The 14263-nt window shown below is 36.2% G+C and overlaps 1 protein-coding gene across 5 annotated transcripts in view; it reads right to left on the bottom strand.

Annotated features, from left to right (window-relative positions):
• LOC131191380 (BDNF/NT-3 growth factors receptor-like) overlaps positions 1-14263 on the bottom strand; it is a 91297-nt gene that overhangs the window by 42442 nt on the left and 34592 nt on the right. For all 5 annotated transcript variants that reach the window (XM_058169452.1, XM_058169449.1, XM_058169450.1 and 2 more), the window contains 2 exons: positions 9338-9406; positions 6076-6233 (listed from right to left, as the gene is read on the bottom strand). In XM_058169452.1, coding sequence (XP_058025435.1) covers positions 6076-6233; positions 9338-9406 — 227 coding nt within the window. The remainder of the gene's footprint in view (positions 1-6075; positions 6234-9337; positions 9407-14263) is intronic.

Here is a 14263-nt window from a genome sequence, read left to right as displayed (position 1 = left end):
GCATGGACTTCATTAAAATATAAAATTTTGAACAGGAAATATAGTTAATCCTCAATTTATGACTATAATTAGGAGTAGAATTTCCACTGCTAAGCAAAGTGGTAATTAAATTATTATTATTATTATTATTATTTATTATATTTGTATACCGCCCATCTCCCGAAGGACTCAGGGCGGTTCACAGACAAAAAACAACAGAAAACATATAATAGATAAAAAACAGTTAAAGAATAGATAGTTAAATTCAACTGATGCTCTAACTTTAAAGTTAATGAGTTGCAACTGATTTTATGACCTTTTTGCCAAGATTGTTAAGTAAATCTCTGCAGTTGTTAAGTAAACCATCCGGTCATTAAACAAATCTACCTTCCCCCCCGCCCCGCCGAATCTGTCAGAAGCTGACTGGGAAGGTCACAAATCAGTGGCGGGAGGCTCTGCTCACCCACCTGGATGTCATCAAATACGCGCATGCGCAGAAGAGGCAGGCGCGTGAGCAATGTAGCAAAGGTAAGTGACCCATCCCTGTCACAAATGGTGATCCACATGACCCTGGGACATTGCAACCCTCCAACATTTGCGGGTTTCCAAGGCCCCAAATTTTCATCACGTAACCGAAAGCATGCTGCAACTGATGTAAGTGTGAGGATTACTTGCAAGCCACTTTTACTGGTGTGGTTACAACTCTGAGCAGTCATTAAATTAATGGCTCTATCTTGAGGACCTCTGTACTGAAAAGGATTTGTCCAAACTATAATCTTTTTGATCAAGATATAGATAAATATCCATACTGCTGCTACACAGACACATAAATACACATCATGCTATTTCCATAAACAACACTATGCAAAAGAAAGAAAAACTGTAAGAAACTGTAAGCCACAGAAATTGTCATTTTTTTTCAATGACTTCCTGAAAACAAAAACTTAGTTTACACATTCTGCTTAGTACAAAATCACACTGTACTTCCCAAAATTTTGCTCAGTGTGATCTCTTCCACAGTTTCAATCAGAATTCTGTCAAACATCTTCTCAGACATACTTAACAATCTAGTCTCCCCGTAATTCTTACATTCGTTTTTGTATATTCCTTTTGTATAAGGGAAAAATAACATCATTCTTCCAGTTGTTAAGCCCAAATGCAGTTTTTCACATACGTTAAGCAAGATACACACAGCCACTCCATAGACAAATTGCATTCATATGTGGACATTTCTCCAGTTATATAATCTACTCCTGAGCTTTAACTGTTATCAACATTCTCACAGCAATTATGACTTGTTTTTTGTCCATTTATCTTGGGCATTAATAGTTATAATGGTTTTAATTTTAGTTTTTAGCATTTCACTATCATCTCCCTATAAACTATAAATATAAAATACTTCTTCCAGGATTCCCTCCTTCTAATTTAATCTCATATCATTTCCTCACTTATCTTTTTATATAATATACAATAACTTTTTTCTCATTCTATTTTTATAATTCCTTATATGAATTTTTCTCATTCACAACCACTTTGCTTTCATATTCACAAAGCATTTTTCCATACTTTCCATTAATATAATTTCTCAGCTTTTTGGGCTAGGTGAAACCAGGGGAGGGCTAGGGAAAGCTGACATACATACAGTACATATGTCATATGTATGAGATTAGCAGTGATATAAATAAATGAGAAATGTAGTAAAAAAAGAAAATCCTATGCATTTTCCCCTATGGTGCAGCAATATTGATTTTTAAAAATGAATCCAAATTCTAGTCTGTCAAAAAAAAAAAGATGTTTAATATCTGTTGAGATAAACTTTCTCAGTAGACAATCAGATAAAAAGTAATCTGTTTCCACAAAGCAGAATTTTTTTTAAAAACTAGCAACAACATATTAGATATTAAGCAGAAAAACAGAAGTCTGTTTTACACAGAGCTAGTGAATAGCAAGCTTCATTGCCTGTCCTCAGATGACATATACTAAGCCAAGATTTGTTTAATTACAGTTTATTAATTAAAGCCCATTTGTCTGTAATGACTCAACACAATAAATCATGATTTACGAACCACAATAGCTAGATTTTATATTTAAACTTCTATAACTAATCATGTTATGGATATATTTCCAGGCTAAAGACTATACTCCAACATTACTGGATAGGAATCAGGATGAAAACTAAATGTAATTTACATTAAAATGTAATTAAAATTTTAAAAAGTTAATTTGATTATGCCTCCCATCGTGTATCTGATCATTTTTACTTCCTGTCATATTATCATTCCAGTTTGGTGACAATTTGGAAATCCCTGAGGATTCCATATGACATTGGGGCTCAGGGCCTCTCGTTTAGTATAGTCCATGAACCCAGGAACTCTCATGTAAACATGTGTGTGATTGTTGTTTAAATTTTCCATGCTCCTCATTTAAATTTCTTTGTTCTTTCTTTTCTCTTAAGCAAAATAATTAGAAGCACTGGTTTTCAATACTGTTTAAATTTGGGCAGGAGAGGGTTTGTTTAGATGTCTAATATGGATAATTTGACTATGGCAGGTCTGTATAGTGAAGTTATGACAACTAAAATATCTCTATCTTATAAAGTGCTCCCAAGCAAGAGCATCATAAGATGAAAATTTTGTCCTTGTATATTTGCACTTTATAAACAAAGCCCTTGGCAGCTGCAATTGTAACGGATTCCCATGGGAAACAAAGATACAAAATTAAAAGAAAGAAAATACTAAAGAATGAAATATTCATAATACGACAACTTAACAATTGTATACTGAGATATACCTAACCTATATTTATATCCCTCCCAATTATAAACATTATACAAATCTGTCTAAATAAATTCTATTGTCTCTCACATAATAGGTGAGGAGTTTTTGGGAGAATGGTTAGTTTTGCCTTTAGACATGGCAAATGTGAAATTGTCCAGGAATTTCTATATGAATAGCACAGCATCCTTAGTATCTTTTCTCAACCTACAGGTAGGTAGGTAGGTCAACACATGACTACTACTGTACTAGCTCTCCAAAACAAAAATAGAAGAAAAATACTTTAAGAAGTATTTTTGTTGTTAGTTACAAAGTCATGTCCGACCCATTGCGACCCCATGGACAACCTTCCTCCAGGACTTCCTGTCCTCTACCATCCTCTGGAGTCTATTTAACTCACTAACTATTAAGTAACTCACTAACTATTTAACTCACTAACTAACTCACTAACTATTAAGCCTACTGCTTCAGTAACTCTATCCAGCCACCTCATTCTCCATCCTCCCCTTCTTCTTTTGCCCTCAAACTTTCCCAGCATTAGGCTTTTCTCCAGTGAGTCCTTCCTTCTCATTAGGTAGCCAAAATATTTGAGTTTCATCTTCAGGACTGGCCTTCTAAAGAGCAGTCAGGGTTGATCTCCTCTAGAACTGAGTATACAAATATGTAATAAGCCTAGCTTAAGTAAAGCAGCATTTTTTGATGTTGATATTTCAACAAGGTTGACTCAGCCTTCCATCCTTTATAAGGTAGGTAAAATGAGGACCCAGATTGTTGGGGGCAATAAGTTGACTTTGTATATAATATACAAATGGATGAAGACTATTGCTTGACATAGTGTAAGCCGCCCTGAGTCTTCGGAGAAGGGCGGGATATAAATGCAAATTAAAAAAAAACAGCAAAGATTAGTACAGTCCTCACCAAAATGTCAGTGATGGGATCAATGTTTATTCCTTGCATTAGGAATCAGTATAATTTGAATTCCAGGAATGCAAAACAATCCAGAAATCCTGAACCTATGTAAAATTCATCTGTACTATATTGAATTACACCATAAAGTGTAATTACACTACACTACTATAAAATTACACTACTATTAATCGTTTCATAGTTCCCATCACCAATTTCTTTCCACTTATGACTGTATGACTATAACTTGTTGCTGGCAATCCTTATGATTTATATTGATATATTGATCATCAATTGTGTTGTAAATGTTGTACCTTGATGAACGTATCTTTTCTTTTATGTACACTGAGAGCATATGCACCAAGACAAATTCCTTGTGTGTCCAATCACACTTGGCCAATAAAATCCTATTCTATTCTAAAGAACCATAAAGAATGAGAGCTTGCAGTCTGCCCTAAGGACTGATCTTTGTAGAACAGATTTCATAGCTATTGAGAGAGTCCCCCAACTTAAAACAGCATTCTGCATACATAGGAATAAAACTGCCAGATATATCACCAAAGCCACCAAATATATTTCAACAGTGTGCCCAAATATTGATTCTTATGACAATTTTTCTATTCATGCTGAATGATATTGTGCTTAATTTGAAAATGCTCGATTACATCCTTATTTTAAAGTTGTCTTTTTTGGTACTGAAATAAACAGGTTACCATTTTTTTCAAGTTATAGTTGTATATGTTTTAAGGAATATATTATCAAAATTACTGCAGGAATACATTTCAACAGAAGCCTCAAAACTGATTCATCCATCACTCCAACCTTGACCATAATACCATATGGCTAAATAATTCTAATCTGACTATTGCCAAGAAGCAGAGCTAAAACAAAAATTTCTTACCGAACAAGAAAAAATGCAGAATGCAAAACACTGTGGAGGGGGATGAAAGCCAAATGCTTTGATTCATTTGGTATTTTTTAGGCAATAAAATGCTATCATGGTTAACCTAAGCTATCCCAGTAATTAAAAGTACCACAGGACTCGTTGGTTACACAAAGACTTTATCCAGAAATCTTGTAATAAAGTACTAAAAATAATCTGGTTTCAAACCGGCAGATGTCAGAGAAATTTCCTTATGGATTTTTGTCTTGCAAAGTTTGTTAAGGCTTAGGTTTTCATGTCTGTCAGTTACATTTATCCACAGAATTGTTAAACAATTGTATCTTCCTTCTACCCTATGCCAAACTCCACATCTTTTAAAAAGGTACTTCAGACAATATCGCACAGGCCATCAAATTACACCATACTAAATGCAAAGAGAAATATAAAAAATATAGTGTATATTACTATAAAATAAAACTTTTTAAGATGATGCCTCAAAATGAAATTTTACACAACGCTGCACCAATATACAATATAAATACACCCCTCAATTATTTTAAAAAGAAAAGGTAGCGAAGAAAAGAAAAAAGAAGGTGCAAGTCCATTGACACAAACTATTAATGCAAGGAAATGAAAACAGGAAACAGAATACCAAACACCATAAACAAGCCTGCAAAAGACCTCATAAGCATTCAAGATTTTTCCATTTTTATAGCATAAACTACAGAAAGCACAAGGGATAAACGTGACTCTTACATTTTCCTTCCACTAATACAAATAAATTTTATGCGTTTTGTCAATTTCTCCCTCCCACCATAATTTCCAAAATCACCACCAACTCATTGTTTGGGATGGTCAGCAGTCCTCAGCATATATTTTTATGGAAATACAACAGAGAGAAGAATCAGGAACTTTCCATGAATTGAATGACAGCACAATCCATTAAATACCAGATTATTTGCTCAGATAAATAGCTTGCTTCATTCTAGATGCAAGTGATAATTTTGTGATATTTGAAATGTTTAAAATTATGTTTTTTTAAACAAAACTGAAATGGGAACAGATCCTGAGTTCATTCAACCTACAATTATCTGTTTGAGTTTTAATCAACAGTTTTATTTATAGAATAACAGGACATGAGCAGTTTTCAATGTTCTTATAATAGAAACAACACTTCATAAGATAAACTAGAAATAAGAGTACATTTTTGGGGGGGTGGAATATGTGTATCACCAAAATGAATTTGAAAAATTAAAAAAGTCAGAAAATTATTTCAGGCAGAAAATCATGCAGCAACTTAAATTCTATTAATCATGATTCCATTTAAGCACCCTGTATATGATTGCAGGAGAAGTCTGAAATAGGATGTATGTATCTCCCAATCAAAACTAAGGCTTGTTTTTAAAATAGGAAAATCCATTAAACTTTCTATGAGGTTCTACCAAAATTAATGAGGTTTAGACAGAGGTCTCTTGTACTCCATTTTTAACAGCTTAAATACAGATATTAATTATTTTCATAAAAGTGCATTACCACAGTTTGGAACGGGCTTCTCTAGCAGAGATATCCTCTGGTTGTAGTCATTTATGCAGTAAAAATCCTGAGTTTCTGCTTTTGGAAACTTGGTCTCTTGGAATACTTTGATCCACATAATATCACAGGAACACTTGAAAGGGTTGCCATCTAAAATCCTACAACAACAACAACAAAAATAGATTTATATCACAATTTTAAGAAAAAAATCCCCCAATACCAGTTGACAAATCAAAGACACTTTAAAATAAGACTAGACAGGTCTAAATAGTGACAAAAAAGCAGATAATAGCATATTGAATCACACTTGTCTCCAATCTGGCCCACAATTAGGATAAGAGGAAAACACTTTTCATTCCTGTCCAAATAATGTATTTATTTTTCCACTGATTCTTATGTGGATATTTAAGTACAATATTGCCATTGCATAGTGGCTCCTGAGCTTTAATTTACTAATCAGTTAAGTCTATATATATCAATAAAATAGTACTCTATAGGTCTGACAACATTCATTGGATCAAATGAATCTGTGTGTATCTGTGCATCAGTGTGAAAGTGGATGCCTCTTCTCAGATAAGATCCCAAACCCTTTTGTTTGATTTTGCCCAAAATAGTTCTGATCCATTTATCTAGTTTAATCTACAATCTGATCCCCTCTAAACATGTTAGGACAATAATTCCTAACATTCTTAGCCACTGCTGGTAGCTCAGACACATTTGGAAAGAAGCAGGTTTGAAAAGTTGAAGCTCAGAAATTTGATTTTGACTGGGAAGAAAGAATGCCATTTTCTTTAATTCAGTAGAAAAAAATTATTCTGGACCATGAAGAAGAATCATATTTAATTCTCAGTATACAGTGTCCGATAATACAGTTTTAGATGTTTTCTATTATTTGGATAAACTGAGCTCCCCCTTATGGTCAAACGTCACAAAAATATATTTCAAGCAAAAGATGCAGAGACTTAAAAAAGAAGTCATTTATGAAACCCTTGGAACAAATGCAAAAATGGCTTACGTAACATTTAAGACTACAACAACAAATACTGGGTTCTAAGGCTTAGAAGAATATATAAACTCACACTAAGGAATTAAAATGGAATCTTTATTACCCACTTAAAATTAACACATCCAGGAAAGCCTATTTAATTGGGTACTTAAAGTATTTCTTGTACTTAATGTATAAAGAAGCTAGAATAAAAAAAGAAGCAGCAAAAAGTCCAGATGTCTGGCTCAGGCAAGGAACATTATCTCAGCTTTGCTCATAAAAGCATAACCTATATTTCATGAGCTAATTCATTGATGTACCACTTGTTGCCCCTAAGTCATTTTATTAAGATGAAACAATCCAGCACTAATTATAACAATCTACAGGCAGAACATTTGATTTGGTCTTCCAGATCCTTCTGTCAATGTAATCTCATAGAATATTCACAGCAGTTCAGATGTTTTTGAAGCTGTCTGAGTAGATCAGCTCAAATAAATATTCAGATCAAAGAGAGAGTTTTGTAGGTTTGACAAATTTATGCTAATATATTGAAAACATTAAGCAGTCTACTTCCACCTGTTTTGGAGAAACAATAGTTGGAGAAAAGAAAGCATGTAGACCTCAGCATAAATATACAACTATACCAAACAATCTCTATTCTCAGCTCAATTACACTTAAATTGGAAAAGAGTGGGAACTACATCATAAAGCAAACCTGTATTTGAAACTCCACAAATAACTTCAAAATCTGGAGATTTCTCCGTCTCCAATAAATGGATGAATGTGCTAATATGTTTTTGTGCATATATATATTTGTACCGTATTTTTCGGAGTATAAGATGCACCTTTTTCCCCCCTAAAAGGAGGTGAAAATTTGGGTGGACCAAATGTAGCCCTGTTCCCACGTTTGGCCTCTGCCTCCTAGCAATTTACCTCCTTGCAGCAAGCAGCAAGAAGAAATAGCCCATTTCAGCTTCAGCACAGCCTAATTAGCACAAGCTGATTGTCCATGGGATCGGCCTCCCGACTCTCAGCTGTTTCAGGCTGCAGAGATTGCCATTGCCTATTGCTCCGCGGGTCTCCGCTGCTTGCTGCAAGGAGCAAAATTGCTGGGAGCAGATTTTTTTTTTCTTCTGCTAATCAAGCTATGCTGAAAATGAAAGTAAAGCAGGCTATTTGCTGTTTGCTGCAATGAGGTAAAATTGCTGGGAGGCAGAGGCAGATTTTTTTTTCTTGTTTTCCTCACCAAGAAAGGTAGGTGTGTCTTATAGCCCGGAGTGTCACCTTCCTACTGAGTGTAGCTCAGTAGGAAGGTGAGCAGCTACAGAGTGCAGTGGGTGCACAGGTGGTACCATAATGCAGCACAAATGCAGGTGGGGAGTGAGTGCTGCAAATTGGTGTGAGGAGGTACGGGCTTTGGCCCGGTATGAGTTCAACCATACAAATCGAGGGCTAGTGCTGAAGTGCAAATGTAGCCAGGTGGGTCTGAGCTATAGAGTGCAGACAAGGAGGTGCACTATGGAGTATGAGGTCTCTGGAATCCCTTACTCAGTATGTTGCTCCTCAGGAGAAAAAGCAGAGGGAAGAGGAGTGACTTACAGGAATGTTTTGCAACCTTCCTTGCCAGCTTTCCCATTGACTTTCACAGCCATGGTGATCATGTGACTGTTGCAAACTTTGTAGTGCGAGCTGGTTGCCAACTACCCAAATTGTGTCTGTCATGGGGCTGTAACGGTGAAACTTCAAGGACTAATCATAAGTACCACTAATTCAGCATCACCAAACTCTTTGAACAGTCATTGAATTAGTGGTTGGAACCCTAGGATTACCTATATCTTCAATCTATAATCACTGACTTACCTGGACTGATAGTAATTTTTCATATGACTAGTTCAGAGTTAAGGAGCCATTGGTTTGCATGATAACTAAAGCAAACTCCAGGACTAGCTGCAAAGTGAAACCACTCTTGCAACAATGGCACTGTTGCTTCAGTGTGGTTAGCCTAAACATAAAATTATTTTGATGCTTGGAAGAGTAGCCACAAGAGGCCCTCAACTATATGTTCCCTGGTGTCCCATATGTTAAATACACACATACACCCAACACACATATTAAAAACACACAGTACTGTAAAACAAAATTTATTTTTTCCTAGAAACATAAACTTTTAAATGTTTTCTTGCTGGAATCGAAATAGTGAAATACTGTGCCTGGTAATAATGCTAATAACATTCATTATAACAATAAACTTGATTTTTCAGAAAAGCAATTACTTACAGATCTGTCAAATTCAGATGGCGGAAAGTCTTCCTGGACAAACTTGAAAGCTTATTTCTGGAGAAGTTACTGTAAAGAAACAGTGTCATAATTAAAAACAAAGAAGAAACAAGAGAGAAACAAGAGAAACAAGAGAGTTTTGAGAGACACATCCCAGGAAGTTAAACTCGGTCAAAAGACTCCCGTTGATGATCTCCAAAACTGATACAGATTGTATCCTAGCTTGACATCAAGACTGGGCACAGATAAACACTGATTGCAACATGCACCTTAAAACAGTTCAGTTCAAGTGAAGGAAAAGAAACATTGGATTAAGTTTTACTCCAAAGATGTTCTCAGATGTTGACTAAATGCTCAATTTATTCATAAGCAAAATAGATGTTTACCATATCGTCTTTGATCCTACATCAAAGATTTTACTTTTCCAAAACCTGGCTATATCCCAAACAATTCCATCGCAGACTTTTTAGAAATACTTTTTTTAATTATGTGTTCACAGCAAACAACATAGGAAAATAGTAACATGAAATCATTAATCCTTTCAGTTCAATTACGTATATTGCAATACACTTTTGCATCTTCCCTTACAATGAAAATCAAATGCATTCTTGCTCTTGACTATATTCACATAATCGCATGCACCGTGGGAGGCACCCCTTTACTAAAGAATATTTAAATTGTACAAAATATAAAGATTTCCAGACCAGCAGCACCTTTCTTTTTATTTTCCATAGAAAATATATTCTCACTAAGATATAGGCTCCCTGCCACAATAAAAATGTTGCCAAGTGGTGCTTGTCTGAATTTTTTTCAACCCAGATCCACCTACCTACCCTAAGTATATAACAGCCATTTCCTGCATTCTGTTTTACACCAGGGCCAATTATGAGAAGATGTCAAATATCCAATAAAATAAGGTAAAGGTAAAGGTTCCCCTCGCACATATGTGCTAGTTGTTCCCAACTCTAGGGAGCAGTGCTCATCTCCATTTCAAAGCTGAAGAGACAGTGCTGTCCGAAGACGTCTCCCTGGTCATGTGGCTGGCATGACTAAACACCAAAGGCGCATGGAACGCTGTTACCTCCCCACCAAAGATGGTCCCTATTTTTCTACTTGCATTTTTTATGTGCTTTTGAACTGCTAGGTTGGCAGAAGCTGGGACAAGTAACAGGAGCTCAGCCCATTAATGCAGCATTAGAGATTCAGTTGGTAGCTGAACTGCCAACCTTTCGATCGACAAGTTCAGCGTCTTAGCCACTGAGCCACCACAACCCTTAGATAGTAACAATGTAACAATGATAGTAGTAACAATGTGCAGCGTTACCACTATGTCCTTGCTAGAAAATTTCTGAACTCATCTATGACATAATAATGCCACATGAATGGAGCAGGATAATTTTTTTAAGATAGGTACCGTATATACTCGAGTATAAGCCGAGTTTTTCAGCACGTTTTTTGTGCTGAAAAACGTCACCTCGGCTTATACTCGGGTCTATACGGCTTATACTCGAGTTTTGTTTTTTTTTCTTTTTTTCACATTTTACCGGACGGCGCGGGGAAGCCCTGCCGGTGCAGTGAGAGGGCGGGGCGGGGGAGCTGCCAGCCTTCTCAGCTGAGGGAGGGAGGGTTTCCCCAACCGGTAGGTGCCTCATTTCCCACCCTCGGCTTATACTCGAGTCCCCAGTTTACCCCAGTTTTTGGGGTAAAATTGGGGACCTCGGCTTATACTCGGATCGGCTTATATTCGAGTATATACGGTATTTCATCAGGGTTTGTGTATATTTACATCTTACTTCCTTAAACCTTTTTCTTCTTTAATTCTTTTAATTCTTCTGGAAAACAATTGGAAGTGATGCATTTGTTGATTTGCCACCAAATTTCAGCAAAGTAATCATTGTGGATTGAAGAAAAAGACATTTGGGGAATACATAGAAGCAATGAATTGCCCATTCCTACTCTAAACTATACTTAAAATTAACCAATGTTTCTAGGATTCCATGTTACGAGCAACATTGTTAGTTGAAAACAAAAATAAAAGCTTCTCTTTGTTTTACATCTTAAAAAGAGATTAAAATGCTTAAAGTGTTTCTTAACCTTTACCACTCTAGTGGCAGCCAGATGTTTTTGATGACAATTTGCAGAATTCTCAGCCCAGTTATTGGTGAACATAGCATATTTGTAGTCAGATAATCAATTTGTGGGGAATGCGATGGCTTAGTGGGTAAGACACTGAGCTTGTCGATTGAAAGGTCGGTAGTTCAGCGGTTCAGATCCCTAGTGCTATGTAACGGGGTGAGTTCCTGTTACTCGTCCCAGCTTCTGCCAACCTAGCAGTTCGAAAGCACGTAAAAAATGCAAGTAGAAAAATAGGGACCACCTTTGGTGGGAAGGTAACAGCATTCTGTGCGCCTTTGGCGTTGAGTCATGCTGGCCACATGATCACAGAGACATCTTCTGACAGCGCTGGCTCTTCAGCTTTGAAAAAGAGATGAGCACCGCCCCCTAGAGTCAGGAACCACTAGCACGTATTTGCGAGGGGAACCTTTACCTTTACCTAATCAATTTGTAGTACAGTCCTTATGACAAAGCTATAATGACATATTTTGGCAAGATACATCTCTCATGTGAATTAATAGTTCAACTTACATGGACAATAAGGTTAATCTAAAGCTACACCTATAGCTTTATTGGCTAAAGGTGACCTTATCCATATTCTCCTCTATATATAACCTGTTTCTTATTTTTTTAAAAAAACTTTTTCCTACTTGTCATTATCCTTTTTCTTCCACAAACATACATTTTATTATTCCCTCTAGGACAGGAACGTCAAACTTAAGGCCCATGGGCCAGATCCACTCCGCATATGCTTAGATCCACCCTGGAAACAGTGAAGGACTGGCCTGCGGTGCCTCTGCCAGTGAAAATAGAGTTCTGTTTTCACTTGCAGGAGGCCGTCAGGACCAAAAATGGAGCTCACCCTGGCCATGCCCACCCACCCCCAGCCCACCAAGGTCAAACACAGCCCTGATGCGGCCCTCAATGAAATCGAGTTTGACACCCCTGCTCTAGGGCATATATTTGTCTTATCTTAATATTGTAACATCTGGGACGCGGTGGCTCAGGGGCTAGGACATTGAGCTTGTTGATCAAAAGGTCGGCAGCTCAGCGGTTCGAATCCCTAGTGCTGCCATGTACCGGGGTGAGCTCCCGTTACTTGTCCCAGCTTCTGCCAACCTAGCAGTTTTGAAAGCACATAAAAATGCAAGTAGAAAAAATAGGGACCACCTTTGGTGGGAAGGTAACAGCGTTCCATGCGCCTTTGGCATTGAGTCATGCCGGTCACATGACCACAGAGACATCTTCGGACAGCGCTGACTCTTCAACTTTGAAACAGAGATGAGCACCACCCCCTAGAGTCAGCAACAACTAGCATATATATGCGAGGGAACCTTTATCTTTATCTTTTTAATATTGTAACACTAAAGCAGACCAAGGAAATATCAATAAAATATCTTGGTGACACTTTCCTCTTATGATACCATGGGCCAGCCTATTCATCAGTAACAAAAGTAATAGAAAATATTCCTGATTATGTCTGCACAATAGAAGAATATACAGCAAGAGGCATGATCTTTTTTGAAAATACAGAAAAGATTTTCACATTTTTCCATTAGATATTGCTCTGATACTACAGTTTACATTTAGGTAGTATCTATAGAATATTTAATTTCCTTTGTTTACAATATTACTGATTTTTATAATCATACATCGGCTAAAGACAGACATTTTGTCTACATAAATTTCACCTGGGTAACAGGAAAAAAGGCAAATGTGTTTATAAAAATAATTTATTTAAAGTTCTTTAGAATTTGATACTACTGCTATTGGTGGATATGTCTATATTAGTATTGATATTTTTGAATTATTTATATTGTAGCATATCTGTTTTAAAGGGATTTTAAATGGAATTAAAGAGATCTGATATGAGTTAATTAAAGCACAATTTTTTTTAAAAAAAAACTGGAAATTCATATAATTTATGTCTTATGTTTATTTTCTAAAAAAGAAAGTTTCTAAATCACAAACATGCCAAATTCTTGTTAAGAGAAGACACAGGGAAATTATTAATGTACATTATTGCTATATATATACATTAGCGCTATATACATACATATGCATACATACATACATATACAGCTATAAATATAATCTCCATAGCCAGTGGAATAGCTTGCACAGTGTCACAACAATCTTGTATAGCTGATAGTCAAAACAACATTTCTTCCATCCTTTGCTTTCCTCTCTACTCATCCAATATCCTTCTCTTTTCTAATGGATGAGATATTTCTATAGAAATGAATTTTGTAAATGAATCAGCACATAGTTCCTTAGTAACTATTTGTCCCTAAAGATAGAATTTTTAAAGTCACTTATGTAAGATCTTTAGCCTTTGCTATTATCTGACAGTGGAAATTACTTACATTAAAGAGCAAGATCAGTAAATCACATCTTTATTTAAAACAACATTCCAATATGTATCCAAAAATAGCTGGATATTTTCCAGTCATCATTCCTTCTAATACTAAACTTGGACAGTCCACTGCCATCTGTTTGGCAGCAAACTGTCTAACCATTTTGCTGAAAATGTCATTTGAACAACAGAAAAGGAAAATGAATATGTATTGATTGGCTGCCATGTGCAGCTCTAGCAATTTATAATATACTCAAATAGGAGGAGGAATTTGGGTCAGGAGACAGCCAGAACAGAGTTGTTGGATTAATTCAAAGGGCCTTCTAGTCAACTTAATCTTTTTATAGTGGTCAGTCAGAGGTCCATATGAAGACATGAGCTTCTGGAATTCCCATACATCCTCCAGCTTGCATTCCCTAACAATGGATTAACCCAGTATCATTGCAATGGACACA

This window comes from Ahaetulla prasina, chromosome 2, assembly GCF_028640845.1.
Source record: "Ahaetulla prasina isolate Xishuangbanna chromosome 2, ASM2864084v1, whole genome shotgun sequence".
NCBI lineage: Eukaryota > Metazoa > Chordata > Lepidosauria > Squamata > Colubridae > Ahaetulla > Ahaetulla prasina.
The sequence above is the reverse complement of the archived record's forward strand: the minus strand, read 5'-3'. Positions and strand labels throughout refer to the sequence as shown.